Here is a 23,337-nt window from a genome sequence, read left to right on the forward strand (position 1 = left end):
TTTTAATTATTCAATGTTTTTCTAGTTTTATAAGAACTGAACTAGTTCAGTTTTTTACAAACTAATTCAGTTCTTATTGCTGAACTAATTATTTTGGCTGCGTCAATCTTACTATTTAATTTTTTAAATACCTAACCTAACAGACTTACTATATAGATACTAGTTTCGATCAAGAAATGATATCAAAAATCATCACCCAATTAATCTTCCATCTAGACAAGAATAAGACTAGAGTTTTCTTCATATGAAGCACTTTCCTTAAGTTGACCATTTTTGGTTATCTGTAAAAAGCCAGTATTCGCTGTGTTAGATCTGGAGAGTACGGTGGATGAGAAAGTAATTAGAAGCGTAAATTATCCAATTTAATCATCGTGTTCATCGACTTCTGACTAATTATTTTTGATCCAGTATGAGCAAACATGTAAATTTGTAAACAGTATCAGCTATTCACAACTATTCACACAACTTCATTTTACGGTATTTTAAAACCTGGGCTTGTCAACAGTGGTGTCATGCATATTATCACTCTGAGATGTGAACACATAATAGTAAAGTGTGTTATTCAAAGTTTCCTTATCAGTTATAATAGTAAACAATGGATGATTTAGAAGTTGTCTAATAACTTGTAGGAAATGTTATTTGCTTGAAACTTCAATTATTTTTTAACGAAATATAGTTCAATATTAAATTTGACTTGACAAACTTCTTCTTGATTTAAAGAAGAAATATTGATTCTTCATTTTTCCTTCTTCCTACTCCCTACTTCTTCCTTTATTCTTTCCTACCAATATTGATTCTTTCTTCATATATTTAAAGGTAAATTTTTCGAACTTCTGAGTTCGTTTACGATAGTTGCAAGACAATATAAAAATTGATAATCTTTCTGATTCTTTGTAAATCGTTTAGTTCTTCAATATACAAGGTATATTATGTGTTTAAAAACGTTTACTGTTTAAAGACGTTTATCTATTTATTACCTAAGTCTATGTAAAAGAGTTCAGAGTTCTTATTTTAAAATTAGCAATTTACTATGATGTTATTTATAATTTGATGTTTCAATGGTATATCGAATAGGGCAAGGGAGTCTATCATAGCCTGGGTGATACCCGTAGTAGCGCTCCAAATCGTTCTGAATATTTTTGAACTCTAAATATATATTAGAGTGCCTGTCACACTAGACATACTACTATAGTAATCTTCATAAGAAATGTTTTTATAATTTCCAAATCTATATAGAATTTTGAAACTAAGTTTTAGTGAGGTGAGGTTAAGATAATTTTTTCTTCGAATATTTGACAATTTACTTTCAATCGTAAGTCCTATTAAAATATTTTATTATAATGTTTTATTTTTATTTTGATATAAATAAGTAAACTCTGAAATGAAATCAAATGATTCATATGAAATTATATTTCGCCTTATTCCACACAAAGCATAGATTATAATTGTAAGAATAGGTTAGGCCTAGTTAGGCCTAGTCAACGTATTTTTGATAGAATTTTAACAGAAACCAATAATTTTTTTTGTTCATTATTCAGGCTCTTCCTATAATCTCGCAAACTTACTGTAATTAACGTCCTTTATATGTACACAAGAGGCTGGCTCTATACTATATGCATAGAAGTCTGGCCCTTCTGCTGGAATTATTATCTAGAATTTATAAGTGTCACATTTCTAGGATTAAATTGAATTATGAGATGGAATATAAATTCTTTAATGTTAATTATATAATTTAGTAATTCTAAGAGATTAAAGCATAGCACAGTATATAAAGTACACAGATCTAACTTAAAGTCTAAATGGGTTTTATCACTTGTTTGATATTTTAAGAATATAATATATAAATGTTAATACCATTCTTTATCAAATTTTGTGAATTAAAGAATAATTTTTATTTAAAGAAAACAAAATTCCAATAGAAAAACTTTTGAATTTACTTTACCTTTAACACATTTAACTTGAGAATAATAAATAATTTCTCTAGTCAGTTAGTTTTTATATTCTTATCAGAATATGAAGACTTGGTAAATAAGTTACAACAAAAGATAATAGATTTTAAACTTAAATAGTACAAGTTGCTACTTAAAAGGTAATGCCTTTGATAAGTGATAATTGCGATGTACTTTAAACTCAAGTCTTTTTATTATTTATAAAAATTGAAAAAATAAACCATAAAATTTATACAAGTAGAGCATTCCATTGTTTCCTATATAATATATTGTTAGTCAAATTTCATAACAAGGTTCAGTTTTTATTCAATAACTAATCAATATTTTAAACTATGGTAATTTTCGAAATTTTTAGCAAAGCATTTTTTTTTAATTTTAAAAATTATAATAAAAAATATTATAAGAGAAAACTTTAAAATATAGTACAGAAGGGAAAAAGAACACCTATGAGTTTCTGTAGTAACCTGGTCTTTCAACTGTATTTAAATACTTTACGAGTATGAATGGAAACTTGATTAACATGCTTATGAGGACAGGTTTTTATATATTTAGATATAGTAGGTACTTTTTATCGACATGAACTAGAGAAAAACTGAAGACTTAAGCTTTATTAATTAAAATATTATTTTGTGAATGATATTGTTCTACATAAATTTATTATATACAAAATTAATATTTTAGTAATTAAAAGTGGCTGACTTGGCCATTCTTCTTCTTTCTTCTTATTTGCCAATTTGATGTTCAATTTAGGCGATCATACAATTTAATAATAATACGAACATTAGTTCTATGTTTACTGGTAGCCCGAATACAATATTTTTGTGCTTCAGTTCCGATTACACCTAAATCTGATCACCATGTTTCGAATATTCCAAGAATGTCTATATGAATGTCCCATAAAAATTACGGATATTTCATGCTCCAATTTGTTGTTTAGTGGTTGTCTTACCTCTGGGGACTCTTAGCACCCTCGTTTGGTTATAAACAGAGCAGCGTTTTTGTACCTGAATGATTGTATGATTTTTCTAGGATAATACTCCAGTGGTTTCCCGTTGCCTACTGGAGGATTATTTTACTTATTTTTAGATAAACACTTGGTCATTACCTATGCTTCTTTAATTCTTCTATTACGTCTAAACTCAATTTGATTCTTAAAGACAAGAACATGAATCACTATGCCCTGACTTGGGCTTTCGTAAGTTTTTCCAAAGATGTCATAAAGTGCTGATCAGAAATTGTATATAGTTACATCTGTCAATGCCTCCTTCAATGCAATAAAAACATTTCGATGAAATTAAAATTATGTATGGTATGCACTTTTTACGAAGATAATGGCCAAATCGGCTTAGCACTGAAAACTGAAGTTTTTACAATATTTCGAATCTCAAGTTGATTAAAATTTATATTTAAATTCATCTAAAAAGCAGCAGCTGCAAGTAGTAAGAATTATACGTTATTATTAAAATATGAGCAAGTACCATAAAAAAAATTCCTGTGATTAGATGTTGTATAAAAGATTTCGTTGCACCAAGTTCTTCTTCTTGAAATAATTTGAGGAGAAAAACACAAAGCCACTGAATCTGAAAAGGTCGAATTTGAAAACAATGAACTGTTAGAAACCGACGAAAATGGACTAAGTATGAAAGACACCAAAACACTCGTACATATCCTTGGAGAATAACTAGCAGTTATATATTATAGAAATCGTTTAAGAGTAGATCCAGACTTTTCTGAATTTAGCTGAACTGTAAGAATTACTTTAGGGAGTATAGAAAGGGTAAGAAGTTAAGATCTAACAATGAACTCACTGTCATGGATAGTCAAAGTTCGAGCCCATATAACTATAACAATAATAATATTCTCCAAAATATTCTCTACTCTATCAAAACGCTATCCTGAAAGTAACTCTAAGGTGTACAAAACATGACAATTGCTGGCAACTATACTCAAGCCTTATATCAAAGAGATAATTCAATACTTGTAGTGGAAAACTTTTTATAAACTCTACAGTACATCTATTTCAGAACTTCTGGAACTATAATATATGTGTAGTCAGCTTGGTGAATACATCTTTGAACTTTGATATCCGCGCTAATCTGCGTCACTACTAAATAACTTCACTTTAACTTTTTATTAATAAAATATATATTAGTAATAATTTATAAATAGTTTTTATGTATAATATATGTAACTGAAATATATTTATAGAAAATATGTTCATTCAATGAAAGATAGGTACATATATTTGTAAATTAAGATTGATGAATTTTAACATATGGCTATTTACTTAATCGAAAGTAATTGTTATAAATTGGTTGACGATTATTTAAAAAATCATTTATTATAATATTTACCTTTGATTGTTTATAGAAAGTTTCATGTAGCCTGATTGAGTTACTTTCTCAGACGTGTTAAATAACAAATTACTTATTGTTAAGAAACTCCAAAAGAGGCCTGAGACACGTTTTGGTGTTTGGTTCTCATTGGTTCAATACGAAGGCGACTGCGTTAATTCTCTTCACTCATTTTACAATAAAAATTAAGTTGCGTATAAATATTATTTTATCTTATCAAATAAAAAATTTATTAAAAAAACAAAAATAAAAAAAGAAACGGCACCTAAAAACAATTAAACTCAAAAATGATAATACAAATTGCGATTTGAGAACAATTCATTCGTCATAAAAATTTAAAGTACTGTTAATGTTACCAGTTTGACTAAAACCGCAATGAAAAGCGGAACCATCGTTTATTCGAATAGTTAAAGTATTTTTTCTATCAATTTTGTTTGAATCAGATTAAGTTTTTACCAACGAAAACTACGAAATTCGATACTGCAGATTTCGAAGCTAACATAATTGTGCAACATGTTGAAGACATTCAGTTCAGTGACTCCGTTCATAAAATTCGATCCTACACGAGTCATCATCGACAATTTGGTATTCAAATTCCACTATCGCTGGACTTTCATAATTCTGATAGTGGCAACAATTCTGGTAACATCGCAGCAGTACATTGGCGAGCACATCAAATGCATATCGGATACGATACCTTCACACGTAATTAACACATATTGTTTCTTCACGCCAACCTTTACATTGGTTAGTAACACGTTTATGCTCTCGATAAAATATTTCCTTGTTGTAAATGTGGACGAGTAGATAAAGTGGAAGATATCTTTTCAGGTTCGACATTTGAATAACACTGCATTGCGCGCAGGTAGCATTTTTCAACCAGGCATTGGCCCCCATGAAGTTGAAGCGGAGCCCATCAAACGTCATGCCTACTATCAGTGGGTTCCATTTGTCTTGTTTAGTCAAGCACTTACATTCTATGTGCCACGGTTTCTATGGAAAGCATGGGAAGGTAAGCAAACTTCTTTGTGATTAAAAAGAAAAATTGTTATGTGAAGTTTGATAAGGAAATTGTTAGAATCGTTGTAAGTTTTGATGAGTGTCAATTATTTGTTGCTGTATCGCTAATTAAAATGTTAATTGCTCTCAGAATAGCAATGATTTATATAGCAGTAGTAAGGAATAATTAAGTTAGGTGCTTCTGTTTAATATTATCTCTGTTCTGATACTAGATCAAATGAATTTGTTTAAAATGTTAAAAACTTTAAATAACTAAAAAAGAATTGAAACCCTAACTTTAAGTTTTTTATATAAAGAAGTACTTTAATTTTGTTATTAAATTCAATATTTAAAGGTAATATTAATTCTCGGGAAGGTATGCAGATCTGAGGTCAATTATTGCTTAGTCTGATGAAGTGATAAACAAAAATTAATTGCTTTTTTATGTATGGTTAACATATATATAGATATTTTGTTAAAACTCGCGGATATTCATAGAACAAATGACAGAAAAGGAAATCACATACACGTATGTTGTTGTTGTAGCCCGAGGGGATCTGAAGAGAAGATAATATGAGGGAATCAACGACGAATAGATTGGTTAAGATGTGGTTCGATGATGGTTAAGTGAGGGAAGGGGGAAATTTTAGGGAATAGGGGTGAATTATGTATGTTTAGGACAAATATATATGCAGGATAAGATGGGGTTATGTAAAGGTATTATAAGAGTGAATAGGATTATTTAGTATTGTTTACGCAGTTTCCTACAATGAACTGCGTAGGGATGATATAGTTCAATGATATAGTTTATAAAGCAAATATAAAATACAATAAATTTTCTGAATTAGAAAGTTTTGACAAATGTTCAAGGGTTATTCTCTGAAAGACTATTTGTAAAATTTAATTCATTCATCCCAAAAGCTGAGCGACAAGTTAAGTTTAAAGCATTTAGACAGCTATAGCTTGATTGTTTTGTATGTTTGAGCTGATCAAAAATATATTTCCTTTATTCGATATAATTTGTTACATACTTTACATGTCGCTCAACTTAATTCTCCAATATGACGTTATGTTTGTGAAGAAATTAAAGAGACTATAGACTACAATTCTAAAATCAATCAAATGTTAGTTTAGGTTTCATTACCAAGCAATGAAATTATTCAACTCACCTTACAACAAATATAGCTTTACACTTTTAGATCGATTTAAAGGAAACTGATATTTTACAGCAGATCTTATAGATTATTTACAAGCATCTGAAATATATTTCATTTTTTAGAAGCTGTTATGTTTAAGACGAGCAAATAAGTATGAGATGTTACCAAACTGTGAAATCTGAATTTATACATATATTACCAACAATATTGTAGATTTATATACTTCATATTTAAATCAGTTTTATTTCCACTCTCCTTAAAGAGAACAATTTAGAGTATATCAAAAAACTGTCCTCTGCACCAAAACTTCCTCATATTTAAAATAACGATTTCTCATCAAATTCTTGATTTTTCTAAACGTGGTTTTTTATTATTTAATGTTTTCACACGATGGTTAATCGATTGATAGATTAATCTATTTGTTTCAATTCAGTTGAAGTTCCAACACACTTTGCAGTGTTACATGCCCATACTTCAATCGATGGTATGCTAACATATATCCTATTCTATTAGTTGCCAACTTATATATAGCAAGTTTACTAACCCATAAAGATTTAGCAAGAAAGTAAATATGAGGATACTAAGTAATAATACAAATAATAATTGTATTATTGATAATTGCATTATTATTGATATTACAATTGATAATTGCAGAAGCGATTAGAAGGTAATGGTCCGGTTTCGTTTCATAGGACAAGATATGGGGTATATCCAGGTCGTACACATCTCTATTGTTTTGAGTTATATAGTAAGTTTATAGCTTAGTTTTTGTCATATTTGCCTTATGTTTTAGTTTGTAGTTCTCGGTATATAATTTTATCTTTTGTTTTCTACTTTCATTGTTATTCTTTTAGTATTGCTATTATCACTATATTAACTTACTTTGCAGTAAAACTTTTCTATGATATTCATTAAATATACTGGTACATCTAATGAAAGTTTAGACAATATATAAAGTATATATAGTTTCTGTTTCAATACAAGTTTTATCAAAAAACTATAGCATATTCAATAATTAGTATATTCAGATCCAGTCAATTTATTTGATTCCAACCTTTAACTTCTGAAGCAATATTTCGAATATTTTTATAATCCTGTAAGAAAAAATATTGACTCATCATAACTCTAATGAAGCTTAATAAGATGTGATTACTATTATAGCTACTGTATTACACATTGCCATCTATAATTATATTCTGATTTTTAAAGCAAGATTTTGCCAATATTCATAATTCTATAATGAAAAGTATTGATTCATAACTTCTCTAAAGAAGTCCTACAAGTCATAATTATTATTACTACATCTGCTGTAGTGCTCATCGTCATCTATGACTATATTCATTCGTGTCGGTATAATTAATATATTCACGATGTATTATTTTTTTTATTAGGTGGACGTGTGAAGTCACTTGTATTTGGGTTACGCATGGTCGGTCTAACACAGTATCTCAAAAATAAAAGCTTGCAAATAGGTAACTTGACAATACCATCACTTGGAGAGACTGAGGCTCGTGTCAAGGATATACGGCGTACGATGATAGATCGTATGCGTTTAAATCAATCGTGGGGCGCTCATTTAGTGATGGCAGAAGTACTCAATTTGTTAAATGTTATATTGCAAATTTATTTAACAAATATGTTCCTGGGTGGTGCTTTTTATACACTTGGCTTCGCGGTACTACGTGAGAGATGGACAGATAAAATGGATGTTTTAGATGTTGTGTTTCCAAAAGTAACAAAATGTCATTTTCAAAAATTCGGTCCGTCTGGATCATTGCAATTACATGATACTCTCTGTGTTATGGCTTTGAATATAATCAATGAGAAAATCTATGCTATACTATGGTTCTGGTATGCATTTTTATTTATCGTCACAGCTTTAGGGCTCATTTGGCGTGTATTAACTTTATTTTTCTATAAAAGGTAAATATTAATTTTATTACTAAATCATATAGTATTCATTTTATTTATTTCAATTGCAGTAACACATTCTCAAAAGTTGCGTTCTACTGGGCTAAGCCAGGTCGCATTGATGAGCAAGAGTTGGATGCAGTTATTCAGAAATGCAATTTCTCGAATTGGATGTTTTTGTTCTTTTTAAGAACAAATCTATCTGAATTTTTATTTAAAAAAATTATTTTCCATTTAGCAAGTGAGTTTCCTGATCCTACCGTGGATAATAGCATCAATGAACGTTTAGACAAAGCTGCACCCAGTCACACGCATATGTCGAAAATTGATGAAGTCGATTATCCCTTATTAAAACATAAAGATAGTGATAAAGTAGAATAGTCTGTATATAAGTTATTGTATGAATATAAATAAATACATAAGTCTGTACATATAAGCATTATTATGTAAAACGAAATTTTTCACAGTTTAGTTATAATATGGAGTTCCTTACAATAAATTTTGTTAAGAAATAAATTTTTTTGAATTTTTTATCTATATCAAAACGGTGTTTTGTCATGTTTGGCCGCAGGTTATTAAAAACATTAAAGTCTTGCACTGTCCACTTTTTTACTTTTTGTATCTTTTCATTATTTTCAAGCCAAACTTAAACATTCACTGAACTGTCAGTTTGACAGATTAGTGATCTAAGTGCTTGAGCGTACAATCGTCTTTTGTGGCTGACTTTCAAGTCAGGTTTTAATGTCCCACGTACACTTCAGTTCCCGGTTAAAATAATTTTATTTGGTTTCTTTACTCCAATAATTTATTTTTAGATACTTTTTTAATTTATGGTTGTAATTGCTTCAAAAGCGTGATTGATTTACACTCATGAATAACAATTCAATTTTAATTGCAATCCAAATGGCTTAAATTCCGTAGGTATAGCAATTTTTATTTATTTTTTTTTTTTGGGGGGGAAAGAAAAGATATAATAATAATTTATTTGGAATAAATGCTTAGCTTGCACACGATTATTGAACCCTGGGGTAAAAATTTATTGAAAAATTTTTTAATTGTTTATTTTTTGTTTTTATAATAAAACTAATACTATTTTAAAAGATTTTGTAAATTGTTAAATATTTTTTAAAAATAAGTCTTTGTACCTATTATCTTGATTTCACTATTATTCATACACAAATCAAAAGCTACTTAAATCTACGAAAGGAAAAATTAAATTATTTTTATGTTGAGCTAGTGTACTTTAGCACTTAAACTCTTTTTTAACTCGAGATTTCTTCAAAACCCCTTTCTACACCTTGACTAGATTATTGTTTATCACTTCATCAGACTAAGCAATAATTGACCTCAGATCTGCATACCTCCCCGATGAGCCTGTAACCATTCTGAGATTTGATAAATATAACTTCTAAGACTATTATTCATTAAGAAAATTTATTAGTACACTAAATTTTTATATCCGATGGTAATAATTTTACTTCAAATATGTAAAGGAATAATAATGAAAATATTATCAAATCCAAATTAATTAATTTATAATAAAAATTGTAGAGCTAAGGATTTGTAAGAAAGTAGCTCTAAATAAGTTTTTAAACTTGGACAAAACCATACAAATTATTTAACGAAACAAAAAATAATAATAAAAAGTTATATGTATGTACATCTGTCTTTATTTTATTCATATAAGATCAGTTTATTTAAACTAATTGAACAGGCGAAACGCATTATTCCAGTGCATTGTTCAATGACTTTTAATAATATATCAATAACACCTTTCAATAATGGCTTTCAAGCTGTATAATGTATCTCAAAACCTTTTATACTTCAGTTCACTACATATAATAAAGGCTTTTAAATAGCTTATGTCCAGTTTATTGCCCCATATAAATTTAGTTAGAGGATATAAATTTCTCTCTTCCGAATAAGACATCGAATAAGACACTATTTCGATTAATACACTAGTGGTTATAATGCGAACTCATAAGAATCAATTATTAATATGGTAACGCATTTCTAATGCGATAAAATAATTTGTTTAAAACATAAAAAATTAGAGTCGGTTTTCAATAAATCCACAAACACTCTTTGTGCTAGATTTAGTCCTATTCCTATTAGTCCTATAAACTATGGTAATATCATTTCTAATTTAGTATTGTTTTCATGATTTTTGTTACTTTTGAAATGTGTTGTGTTATAACTTATGATTATTGGTAATAAATATTTTCTGATATAATTATTGTTCTTTCTCAAGTAGTAAGTATATATGTTAGTCCTCTTAAAACCTTGCACCTTCAGTTGCCTTCTTAACCTTCAGTTGTGTTACCTTTCTTAAAGATGAAGATGGTAATGCCAGTTTACTATTTCATAGGTATGGTGAAGAGATATCTCTAAACATGTCTTTACAACTAAATGAAAAATACATCATCCATCGTTTTGTTATTTTAGTTAGGAGCTTTATTATCTTTTAGAACAATTTATGTCTCTTATAATATTTTAAGTTAGGTTGGATTCATATGTCTCATCTTGAGGCGAATTACTTATTCTAACTAATTTATTTTTATTTTTTTATCTTATTTTATTTAATTTTTTTCTTTAATATTTTTATTTTATTGTATAAAATGGTTTTCTTGAGTGATATCGTAGAATCAGTAATTTCACTATTTATGTTTTCAATTTCTTTCTTTCTTCAGAGTTTTTTTTTTATTTAATATAGTTCTGGTGATTTTTCTTTCGTTAAACTTGCTTCTGTGTCTGTCGACATCCTGTAATATTGTTTTCCCGACTATACTATTGTTATATACAGTCACTACACATCAGTCTTTATCGAACTATGTTTCATTCATTCGGAAAGCGGTATAATAAACAAGTTCTTTCACTCTAGTTTTAATTACTGTCTTCATATTTTCATATCATGGTCGAGTCTAATTCAGAGTTTTTCTTAAAAATCGGTACGCTCTCAATTGCTGAGCAATTGCTCGAGGTAGTTCTGCGGTCAGGAGCACATCCGTCTGTTGAAGTCGGAGTAACTAGAAAAGTATTGATTCTAGTATAAAGTATAATCAACTGTTTATCTGACTCAAATTATTTTTCAAAAATATAACTTTCTTTTATACATTCTAAATGTCTTTGTGAACATTTGAACACGTATTACCTGTACATCCTTCTACAGGGTCCACTTAATATGGATTTCAGGGCACAGTGGATTTGAGGGAAACGAAAAAGTAGATGAACTAGCGAGAAAAGGGGCGTCGTCATATTATATTGGGCCACAAACATTCTGTGGTCCTTCGTAGAGCTTTTTCAAACTTAAAACTAATAAGTGGGTGGAAAGAGCAGCTCAGACGGATTGGGATAATACAATTGCCTGCAGACAAGCCAAAGAATCCATGTCGTTTCAATCAAAAGCCAGAACGAGGGAGCTACTTATGCTGAACAGAAGTGGTATCCGATTTGTCACAGGGTTTCTCACTGGGCACTGCGGAGTTAAAAAGCATTTATCGAATCTAGGTATAGCTAGAGACGATAGCTGAAGACTTTGTTGCGAAGAAGAGGAAACTCAGACTTCGGTACTTATCCACTGCCTATCCGTTTATAACGGAATTAGGCAACATCTCTGCAAAGGACATATTGGCATTCTTAACTGCCACTCGTCTATGGAACTGAAGTGGGTATGTCACAATAATCCTCAAAGGATGCAGTGACGCGCTAACAAGTTCCCAACCCATTTTAAAAATCTAATCTAATCTTATTACCTAACATATAGAAGTCTATTTTTTGTGACAAAATCAGTTTTCTATAATTAATGGCCTAATGTCAGATAGGATAGGGTTAACATACATATATGACTTCAGCACATTATTTTTTATAATACAGTATGTTTAATATGATATTACTATAATATTAATATAATATTAACATAATACTTATAATATTACAATAAATATTGTAACATATTTTCTTTTTATTATATTACAAAATTCTGTTTCGAATATTAACACCACCTTCTGTACAAAAGTAACGCTTTTTATAAAAGATAACTATTTTTTGACCCTTGAAGAATCAAATATTGGCCTGAGATGGTTAAAGTTTACGATAGTTTATATTAATTTCTTATAATAGAACTTTTCTTCATGCAACACAAATCACTATCTCAAAAGCTTAGACTACCTCTCATACAAAAATAAACTACTACAGGTGAACCATGCTAAGAGATGCTGACATAGAAGTTAATGTAAGCTCTAGTATTAAGTATATAATATAAACTATTACAGTCCTGAGTTGAAAACAACTTCTATAATATATAATTTACTTTGAAGTGACACTCTCATGTCAAATCTGCATTGACAACATTGTGTAGTATGAAAGTTGTTTAGTTGAAGGTATAAAATTTAGGTGTAGACTTCAAGTACAAACCATAAGTCAACCTTATTATTTGTTAGCAAATAAAAATTATAATAAATCAATATTATAAATTCGTATGTATAAATGTACAAAAGTAAAAAAGTAAAAAATTAAATTTAAAAGTAGTTTTTAAAACAAAAATCGTGTAGTTGCATTAACCAGAGAACAGATGCAGTTGTCATTTTGCGGTCAATGGCAACAGCTATTTTCCACATTCGTTGCATTTGTTGCATTCGTTGCATTGGCTGGCTGTGAGACGCACAATCCCACCAGCGGCAATTGGCTGCGTTCAGAGCAGCTCGGCGACAAAGGCTAATATGGCTTTAAAGATATTGGAAACCTGCTTATAATTTAAGCAAATAAAACAAATGAAAATCAATAATTATTTCGAAATTGTTCTTAACTTGGTTGTTAACAGATACTCACCGAACACAGCAAATATTAGCGTTTAGAACTCTTGTGTGCATAAAAATTAGAAATATATATATGTGTAATGTATTTACATATATAGGTATATAATATATTCGAACATGGCTTTAGAGATTTGTACTTACGTTTGAAATTCACGTCAGCTAAAAGAGTTGTTGACTTTAGTTTCATAATAATTACCTAAAATTTCGTCAATTTGTTGTCAAGACTTGAAACGAATTAAAACAAATTAAATGTCTCATCATCAAAATTGATAAACGTGAGTGAGTTAAGACTTTAAGCCTCTTCTGTCCATATATTGTAGTTCGCATACAAATGAGGTTGTTTTCTTAAACTTCGTTTTTTTTTTTTAAAAATATTTCTTACCAAAAAAATCAAGTGTGAATGACCGTCCAAAATGGGCACGTTGTCTTATTAAATGTCATGCCATGTTTTGATTTCTAACAAATAATAAAAAGAAAAATCTACTCGGCTTCAATCGAACCGGTTGTAATTTGCATAAAAATTTTAAATGGAACAAGCATAATTAAAATATTTTTCAAATTAAACTCAGTTTGAGCTCAGCTCTATTATTAAAAATTTTTTTATTTAATTGAAATTTATATCTCTTGAATTTACTGCTTGCCTGAGTTATCATCTATTGAACCATTTAATTTGTATACTTGAAATTTATTTGTTTAGAGATACTTTTTCAAATAAATGAAATAAATTCTTTTCTATATTCATTCTTAATTCTCGCTGTAAGACAAAGCTTATTCATATCTGCGAATGCACCAATTATCCAAGGTGCATCTTCGTATCCACATTCTATGCAAATCTACTTAATTGCCAGATAAGCAATGTGGGTGTAAAATTCATATCATTGATGCTCTATTACGGCTTATTTAAATTTATCATCAATTTAAAGTTGAATACTTTAATTGCTCTTAATTGCTCCATCTACTTGATAATTTCGATTGGTACTTAATGTAAATATGTATTTCAATTGCACTTAATAAACTCAATTTTAAGATTTTAGTTACTTAGAATATTAAAAATAGTGCAATATTAACTTATTCAGTAGGAACTTAAAATGATTATCACATTATCACATAATAATAATCCATTTATTCAGAAAATTCATGTTATATATTCACATGGCATTCGTATTATTAAAAAGACAGGTTCACTTAGGCCGCAAACAGAAACAATCACATACCTTGGTGCTCACCTTGATAAACGCTTAACATGCCGGAAACATATCGAAACAAAAAGGACTCAAAGAAAGTTCAAGGCTATAAGACATCGTATGCAAATTGAGTATCAGTCTTCCTTATGTTCAGAGTATAAAGTCTTGTGGTATAACCAAATCATTAAGCCAATTTGTACGTATAGCTTACAGCTATATGGCAAAGCCTGTTCGTCAAAAGTAGAAATCCTGCAAAGAGTTCAAGCAAAGATTCTAAGAATGATAACTGGTGCACCCTGTTATATCAGAAATGGAAACATACATTTCGATTTAGAAGTTCCGATGGTTAAAGTCCTGTTTGGGAAAATGAGGCATAAACACATTTTAAATCTTGAAAACCATGTGAATCCGCTAGCTAGATCGCTTAGTAATATGGGAAATTCCTCTAGACGGAAATGGAAAGATAGACCTGTCATCCTGCTTTTCTAAAGATCATCATGATTAATTAAAATAATTTACTAATCATTATATAATTCATTATAGTATGTTTTTTTAAAAAATAATTTATAATGTAATGTTATTAGGCTTTGGAATGCTATAACTTATTGTTAGGCTTTAATTACATTTAATCATTTTTATGTTCTTTTTGTTGAATAAGTGGGTCCTCTTAATATAGGTAATCTTGCATTTCGAACTAGTTCCGTGCCTATATTTTATCTGAGTCCACATCTTATAGCACCATAGAACACAGTTCACATGATCTCGAATACTAATTCACACATGGCCATTATCTGAAATTGCGTTGAAACTGAAACTGTTGCACATCAATTTTATTCAGTTATAGAAACAATGTAAGTCAATATTTATGATTCTAAAGTGATCTCCATTAACCTATACTTCCCGACCGACAACATATTAGAAAAATATTTGCCATTAACAAAACATGCTGAACGTTTTGAATAATATTGTCAACTCATAAATGACAACACTGAAAATACACCGTCTATTAATTTATATATGTACGTGTCAGTTAATATAATTTCACCCAATGACTTTTTTCATAACCTAGCCCACTACCTAAACCAAATAATAATTAACTGATGAATTATGAAATCGAATATGAAAATTGAATACATTACTAAATTAATCGTATAGAGCTTATATAGGTTGTTAGATTTCAACTAAATGAGAATTAAAAAAGCAGTAAAAGCTGAAACAAAAAATTTCTTCTAAACACAACTATATAATTCTTATCCAATTTAAGTGTAATAATGTTGATAAGTTTCAATTAAAAATAAGATGAGTTTTTGATATATCAATTTTTAGTACAATAGAAAATGGATTATAATGGAATGTCTTGGATAATAGTTCTGTTTGGCATATGTCACTGAAAAAGTGTTGCCGAATAAGAATTGTGAGATATGTAACTCTTAACTAATAGATTTCACTGTTAAGGTCAATTAAACACTCAAATATACTTAAGTAAAAGTCAGGTATGACGAACCGTTAAATTGTAGACAAAAAGATGAGGCGATTCTATTTTTGTAGTCTATTCTAATTTTATATTCTATTTAAATATCTTACTTTGTAAGAAAATTGAGAAACTCAGTTCAAAAATTTTTCGGAAATCTCTGTTTGAATTTAGAAGTTCCAATGCAGTTTTAATATGTTTGTTGGGATGAATATACCTCAACAGCAGAGAGTGCCACTTCTAAATCCGTTTATATAAGAGGTATTTGTATTTTCTATAATATGTAAAAAATTAAATATTTTTATTTTCAGTAACAGTCAATGTTTTTTTTGTTTTGTATAGCTGCTGCTACATTTAAAATTATTATTATTTATTATTTTAAGAAAAATTATTATTATCTATTTAATTTGTTCAGCTTTCCTAAAAAAAATGAAACTAAAGAATGTTAATTAAGCATAGATAATTTTATTAGTTGGCTTACATAAATGATATTGCACTAAAGCTATAACGAAGAGCTTGGGGGTCTATAATAAAATTTTTTATAACATATTTATTTCCTTGCTAAAATTTTGTTAATATTTTGTAATTCACGGGTACTCCACGGTTCCAATGGATCTGGTGGTGATATTTGACGATCATTATAAAAATGTGCTTTCTTAATAGGAGCTGAACGTCCACGTAAATAATCATTTTCAGCCTCGGCAGCTTCCGGTGAAATTCTTGTAATTATACAAAACAATAATTTTATGGGTTTATATAGTATATCAATATATGGTTCGTTCAATAGAAGAGATTAGATTTTTATCTTACTTTATATTTACATAAGACATTTAAATATTAGCAACCGAATTATTTCATTTGAATTACTTTAATACTCTAGCGTGATTGCGAAGATTTTCTTTGAAGGTCTTATATATAACTTACCTATTCTTACGTCTGATGCGTGCTGTTTTTGCTCTACGTGTTGCATCATCTTGTGGATACTGACGTTTACGTAAATGAAATTGCTTCATTGTGGCATGCACTTCCTCAGCAGTCACTTCCTCGCTGTACGCATCTTCAGTTTCGACCTCTGCTTCTTGTTCGATTGTAAGTATTTGATCGGATAAGGCTTCATCATACTCCGGTTCCTAAAAAATTATTTACAATTAATTGAATAATTAAATAAATATTTATTAATTAAATTAATTCAAAATTAATGAAATAAATTAAGAAAGACTATATGTGTTTGTTAAATAAGGTAACCTTTTCATCATAAGCTTGTGGTAATTGTGCCCAGACTGATGTCATTGAATTCTCTGTACCACGTTCTGCAGTATTCTTCTTGATATCTGCTTTAGCAAGAGCAGAGCGAGTTCTTCGCGCCAATGACAATTTGCCCAAAATTGGTTTGCCCCCATCGCTTTCTTCAGTGTCAACTTCTGCTAATATTTTAAGAAATTCTTCCAACTTCTTAGGATCAACAATATCTTTGGGATCTTGAAATAGAGTGGAAATGTTTGTTGTTATTGGAGCACCGACTGCTGTAGGGGGTGTTGTAGCTGTCAAAGTTTTATTAGCTGTGATAGTAGCTGCCGGAGTATTAGTTGTGGGTGCAGATGTGACAGTGGTTTTTGGTGCTGTTATTGATTGTGTTTTGATTGGTTGCGTTTTCATAGTTTGTTCAACTAAGTCGAAAGCTTTATTGGCTAACTGTTGTAGTCCTGCAAAAAATTGTGGATCATCCACATCTGGTTGACGATCTGAGAGTATAATTAGTTCTCTCAATGGGTCTGGTATAGAGACATGATTCTCAGCTGTTTTGATATTGGCTGTACGTAAAGGTTTTGGCGCACTTGCGCTTGGGTCTGTTGCAAATGAAAGCATATCCATAGCACTTGTAAAATCATTATTAGTTGGATTGAGATTGTAAGGATCAGTAAGTTTCTTTTTAGCAATTTTAATTGGGCTTGAAATTGACGCTCTTCCCCACATAAGTCTACGCATTTGTTCACCCGTCATGCCACGTTTCTTCAAAGCATTGAGAGTAACTCGACCAACACGCTTAATAAAAAAAAATTTTTAACTTTTTTATTAAAAATGTATACATTTATACAATCACATACTTTCCAGTTGGACACTGCGCCCTTTCTTTGCTTGGCACGTGTCTTACTTTTACTTTTAATCACCATTACTCCACGTACTTCAAATCCAGAATCATCGGAAGTACCCAATGGTATGGAGTAAGCTTCCAAGTAATTTTTGGCATCGGCCTGTGGTACTGCACGTTCCAAAGTAACAACAATCTTTGCCCACTGTAACAAATTGGATTAGTCGTTCATATAACACCAATTTTTAATAGTTGCCTGTTTCATCCATTCCTTTTCGGATTGCTCAATGACATGTGCATATGTATTACCCATCATAGCAATCAACATGTTAAGCAATAAAATCGGTACAAAAATCATGAATATAATGAAAACAGTTTTTGAAAGATTTGGATAGGTTGTTTGATTCAAATCAGGATACTAGTGAAAATATTAAAATTATATCATTATCGCATATCAGTATTCACATATGCCACACATACATTATAGTCTCCAAGTGTTGTCTGAAACAATGCCATCCAAGTGCTGGTAAACGTGTTGAACATCGTGGACTGTAGCTGTGGATGTCCTTTGTAGAGAAAGTAAAATGCCTGAGAAAATCCACAAAGTACAATGGAATAAATTATGCCAAATGTAAACATGTCACCCGTTATCATGGAGTATATCATAGTAACGAATGGACCAGTAAGGCGAATAGCACTGAACCAAAAAAAAAAGATTTTAGCATAATATATTTCTCTAATCAGCTTTTCTTACCCAGCAAAAAACATCAATAGAAACCAACTACCTGGTACCGCAAATATCAATATAGCTTCCTCCGTATCCTTATCACCCATTAGGCGAAACGGTATGCAAGACAGTATCATAAGATTTGATACTAAAAATATAGCCTTTGCTGGAGCATGTGACTGTAGGAATAGAAATTTGTAAGATTTTTCAAATAACCATCAAAATTAATGTTTGTAGCTAACCAGTTGCTTCAAGAATGCTGACAGACCTTGATTTTTTATTTCATCACCCTGCTGAAAAATCACATAACTCAGAACGCCAGCAATGGTACACAGTTCAGCACAATAACGTGCTATAGTACGTGCGTCATATTCTTCATCACTTCCCGCGATTTTCTCCTTTGTGTCTTCACCAGTACCGTCTACTTCATCTTCATCACCATCATGTGCAGGACGCAAATAAACTGATACGGAAAGACAAACCAAATGTATAAATAAAATGAGTAAGCGTTTCAGAAATTGATTCTGTGCGAATGTTTTCCATTTCTCTTCCAATAGACGTTGTATAATGCCACCATCTAACATATCCAAATGTTCCTCTTTTGTACCATTTAATATAATGAAGAGAGCAGAATTCCAATCTAAAAGAAATTAATTTAATTGTCGTCTTAAAAGTTTTTAGTTAAATAAAATTCAATAGCGCACTTGTTCTCCCATCTGGCAACAAAGTATCCAGGGCGTTTAATGGGTAACCAGAACAGGTAATATTACTATATCGCCAGAATTCCCGAGCAGAAAGCTCCAACATCTCACGAAACACTTCAGCGCGTCCGAGTTTGCAGGCTAATGTTAATGGAGTTAAGCCGGAGTGATTGGCAATACCATTTTTAGCTGGAGTTTTTGGATGTCGTAGAGCATAACCAAACATATCCTTTTAATAAACAATTTTGTTATGAAAATATTTATTGTATTTACTATATATAAAGAAATTTACCAATTTATCGCAGACTACTACCATGTGCAAAATCATATTACCAAATGAATCTTGTGCATCCGGATCTGCACCATAATCCATTAACAAATTATAAACACTTTCATTAGCACAACATGCAGCCCAAGCTAAGGGATATTCACCCATGTAAGCCAAGCCTTCGTAATCAGTGGACTTGGCAGGATTTGCGCGCTGTTGGTCGCGAGGCAAGAAAAAACTACCCACCGCTCTTTGATTAATATCAGCGCCTGCTTCTATTAGATCTGCAACTAGCTCGTTATTGCTATATGCAATTGCTAGGTGTAAGGCACTTGCACCTAAGTACTCCTCACCTTCCATCACATCCAAGGCTAAGTTTGGAAATACACGTAACAACACACGTGCCAGTTTTGTATGTACTTTAGAGTCACATATGATGAGTACATGCAATAAACTTTCACCTAAAGCACCGCGATATTGCATTTGCCAACAAGCTTTATGGTCTTCCCATTTCCCTAAAGGATCGTGTATAGATAAGGAAGCTTCAATTGGTATAGTAACTTGTGTATGGTCACGATATTTCCAACGTAAGAACTCAGCTCGATTAATGACTTGTCCCTTCCCATCATTGTACATGAATATGCCAAACTGATCTCTTATAAGTTGCTCAACTGCCACCAAACCGCCAGTGTTAATGGCATCTATAAGGTCACCACCTATATTTGTGGAAAAATATTAGTTAAGATTAGTTGTTGGAGAATATATTTTGTTGGTATTTCTTCTATCATCTTGCCTTGTTTGAAATCTGCTAATTTATATAAAAGACATTTTGTAGCTGTTGCAGATGACTGAGATATCACAGCATCCAAGATGGCGCCGGGTTTCATTTCTGGAGGTTTTTTGCGCAAACATTTTTTTAGAAAAAATTTCATTTATTTTAATAAAAACGCAGCTTATGCACTTGCTAACTTTAATTCTTATGATATTATATAATTTTTATTTAATCAATAAATAAGAAATATGTTGTCAAAGTAACAAATACAATTCTTGCATACAGGGTCATTATGAAAATAGTTCCTTTATTGTTAACAGACAAATAAAGGTTTATAATATATTAATTACTTATTTGTAATTATTTAAACTATTATATTTTTATCTCTGTTATTTATTTTATCTTTATTCAATTAAAAATGTAATTATTTTTATATTCCGGTTACGCATGTCAAACTCATTACATATATAATTTGATATATTAGTTGTTTGGAGTTCAAAATCTTTATAAGAAATTTATACGACTTTGACCACTAATTGATCTCTGAGTAATTTTTGTCAATTATAAATTATAGAAACCAAATGTCAAATGAGTAGTTTTTAATTAGAAAACAATCAGCAAAATTACTCATGAATTTAATGGACAGAATATAAATAATTAAAACCTTCTAGATAAATAATGTTTAGTAACAATAAGGTATTTTAATTTAATTAAAAAAAATAATATGTAATGATTTATTCGTAAATAAATTATTTTGTCATGTAAATTATGATAATTATATATGTAATTAAAATATAATTAATTACGACAGTTAATTCTAGACATTCGATATTAAAGGTAAATGTTAGCGGAATGTTACTAAATACTTCATCTTTGCCGTTGTTAACAGAACTACTTATGAAATGCTATTAACAGGATGCCTTAACCAACTCCATTAGTAACAGACTTCACGGCGATGTTAAAGTATAAGTATTTGAGGTACAATATTTTGTTGTCTTTATATTCATATCTACTCTTTTCTAATTAAATCCAAGGATACAAAGTTTCTATTTAATATACAATCTACTATTCATATGAAATTATATATACAATATAGTCGAAGATGAACTATTGTTAGAATTAGAAAAAAATGTTTTATTAGTTCAAAACTATGTTAATGACATAGTTATAATATGAATAGCAAAATTTAAAGATACTACCTGCATATGTGACAGAATTCAACTACGACTAAAACTAACAAAGATATGGTGCGTCAAAGTAGGGCTTCGATCCAGCAAAAACTGCCATTGTACCATTTACGAGGAAATATAAGCTCAACTCATTAGCCTTAACGCGATGGTGTTAGAACGACAGAAGGAAGCAAAATTTTTTGGAATAATATTCAACTAAAAATTATTGTTAAACCTCTCATTGCAGTAATAGAAAGAAAGGTTATAAAAGTTATCTAGGTATGCAAGTCCATTGCAGGTGAAAGTTGGAGTTTCATAACGAAACTACTGCGGTGGATTATTATAGAAATCCGTTACAAAGAAAAAACAGTGATTAATACACACAACAAGATACAAAGACTGGTATGTGTAAGTAGCCATGGAAACATGACCAACGGTTTCCATTGAGGTTCTCTTAGTACTCACGCTTTTTCACATTTACATACTCCCAAGCGGAGTGGGTTACTCTATAGGTGTTCAAAGATAACATCGGTTTGACCAGTTGTCTTAATCGCAATAAATTTAACATGCTTCCAAAATAACTTCCTGAAATTGTAATGCCAAGAGATAATAAGTTGAGTTTCACAAATAGTTTTATAAATAAAGTTAGTTACAAAAATAGTTGACGTGGTATATCTAAATTCTATAAAATAAGCCAGAATTTGTTAACTTGTTATATGGAATGTTGCTCAACTCAAGAAGAAGCTAGAGCAGGTATTTATGGGCCAGGTTTAAAATAATCAGAAGCACAATAAAAACACAACTATTTTTCATTTACCAGGGTTAATTTACCAGGGCTATCACAATCGAAATTACTTATAGCAACCTTCAATCTAAAAGGGTTTAAGGATTATAAGCGATTCAGTACAAATAATTTAAGAAAAATTACAAGTATTCTAACTGGTATTTTTAAATAATACCTTACAAAACTAGGAACTTACTCTAATGAAACTTGTGACTTTTGTAGGAAAGATAATAAAACCTCAAAACATCTACTAGGAGTTTGCTCTGCATTGATGCATAAGCTAGAGAATTATCTAGGTGACGGTTAAAGAATTAAATCTCTGTAATGTCGGTTCCATATTATAATTTATATAGAAAGTTAAACTTAGGGAAATACTCAAAGTCCATGAAAAAGTATAATATATTTTTATATTGCAGTACAAATTCTTCAAATATAATACTAATAATAATGAAGTTTTATAAAGACTTTTTTTTATCGAATGTGCGAAATAACATATAGTCGACATATTATGATTTAGTATACGAGTATAATTAATACAACAATTATGCATTTAGTTAACTGTGTTATTCGAAAAATAAATCTATTAGATATTTTTTTAGGATTATTATATATTGATATAATATATTTATTTAGATTATTATATATTAATTTTTTTTGTTCTTTATTATTATTGACTTTTTTTTATCAGATCTACATAAATAATGTTTTGTAGTCTAAAGTGGCCTTTAGACATCAACGCGCGTTGACAAACACACGAAGTCTTCTCTCTCCATTACACATTAAATTTACCAACAATTTTTTAAGCACGCCTCCAGCAAACAATGCAAAATTTGTTCACTCATCAGTATTAAAGCAATCGCTGAAGTGTCGACAGCGGCTGCTATGCGTAATTTTCTTACGAAAAATGATGTTTTACATTTAATTTATAATTTTAATTTATATATTTATATTTATTTTTATGATTTCAATTTATATATTTATTTTTATA

At 29.9% G+C, this 23,337-nt stretch overlaps 2 protein-coding genes across 2 annotated transcripts; one reads left to right on the plus strand and one right to left on the minus strand.

The window, feature by feature from the left end:
- Positions 1-4,639: 4,639 nt before the first annotated feature.
- LOC119669347 (innexin inx7-like) lies at positions 4,640-8,886 on the plus strand. The gene is made up of 4 exons (XM_038079197.1): positions 4,640-5,050; positions 5,135-5,315; positions 7,851-8,382; positions 8,442-8,886. The coding sequence occupies exons 1-4, from the start codon at positions 4,817-4,819 to the stop codon at positions 8,749-8,751; spliced, it is 1,257 nt and encodes a 418-aa protein (XP_037935125.1). The 5' UTR covers positions 4,640-4,816; the 3' UTR covers positions 8,752-8,886.
- Positions 8,887-16,308: 7,422 nt separating this feature from the next.
- Positions 16,309-20,556, minus strand: LOC119669348. Its single transcript, XM_038079198.1, has 11 exons — positions 20,418-20,556; positions 19,649-20,340; positions 19,360-19,585; positions 18,898-19,295; positions 18,683-18,834; positions 18,409-18,625; positions 18,185-18,346; positions 17,945-18,133; positions 17,085-17,882; positions 16,764-16,969; positions 16,309-16,558 (listed from the first exon to the last, which is right to left on the minus strand). Exons 1-11 carry the CDS (start codon positions 20,554-20,556, stop codon positions 16,390-16,392), a joined length of 3,348 nt encoding a protein of 1,115 aa, XP_037935126.1. The 3' UTR covers positions 16,309-16,389.
- Between the last annotated feature and the right edge of the window lie 2,781 nt (positions 20,557-23,337).

This window comes from Teleopsis dalmanni, chromosome 1 (genome assembly GCF_002237135.1).
Source record: "Teleopsis dalmanni isolate 2A chromosome 1, ASM223713v2, whole genome shotgun sequence".
NCBI lineage: Eukaryota > Metazoa > Arthropoda > Insecta > Diptera > Diopsidae > Teleopsis > Teleopsis dalmanni.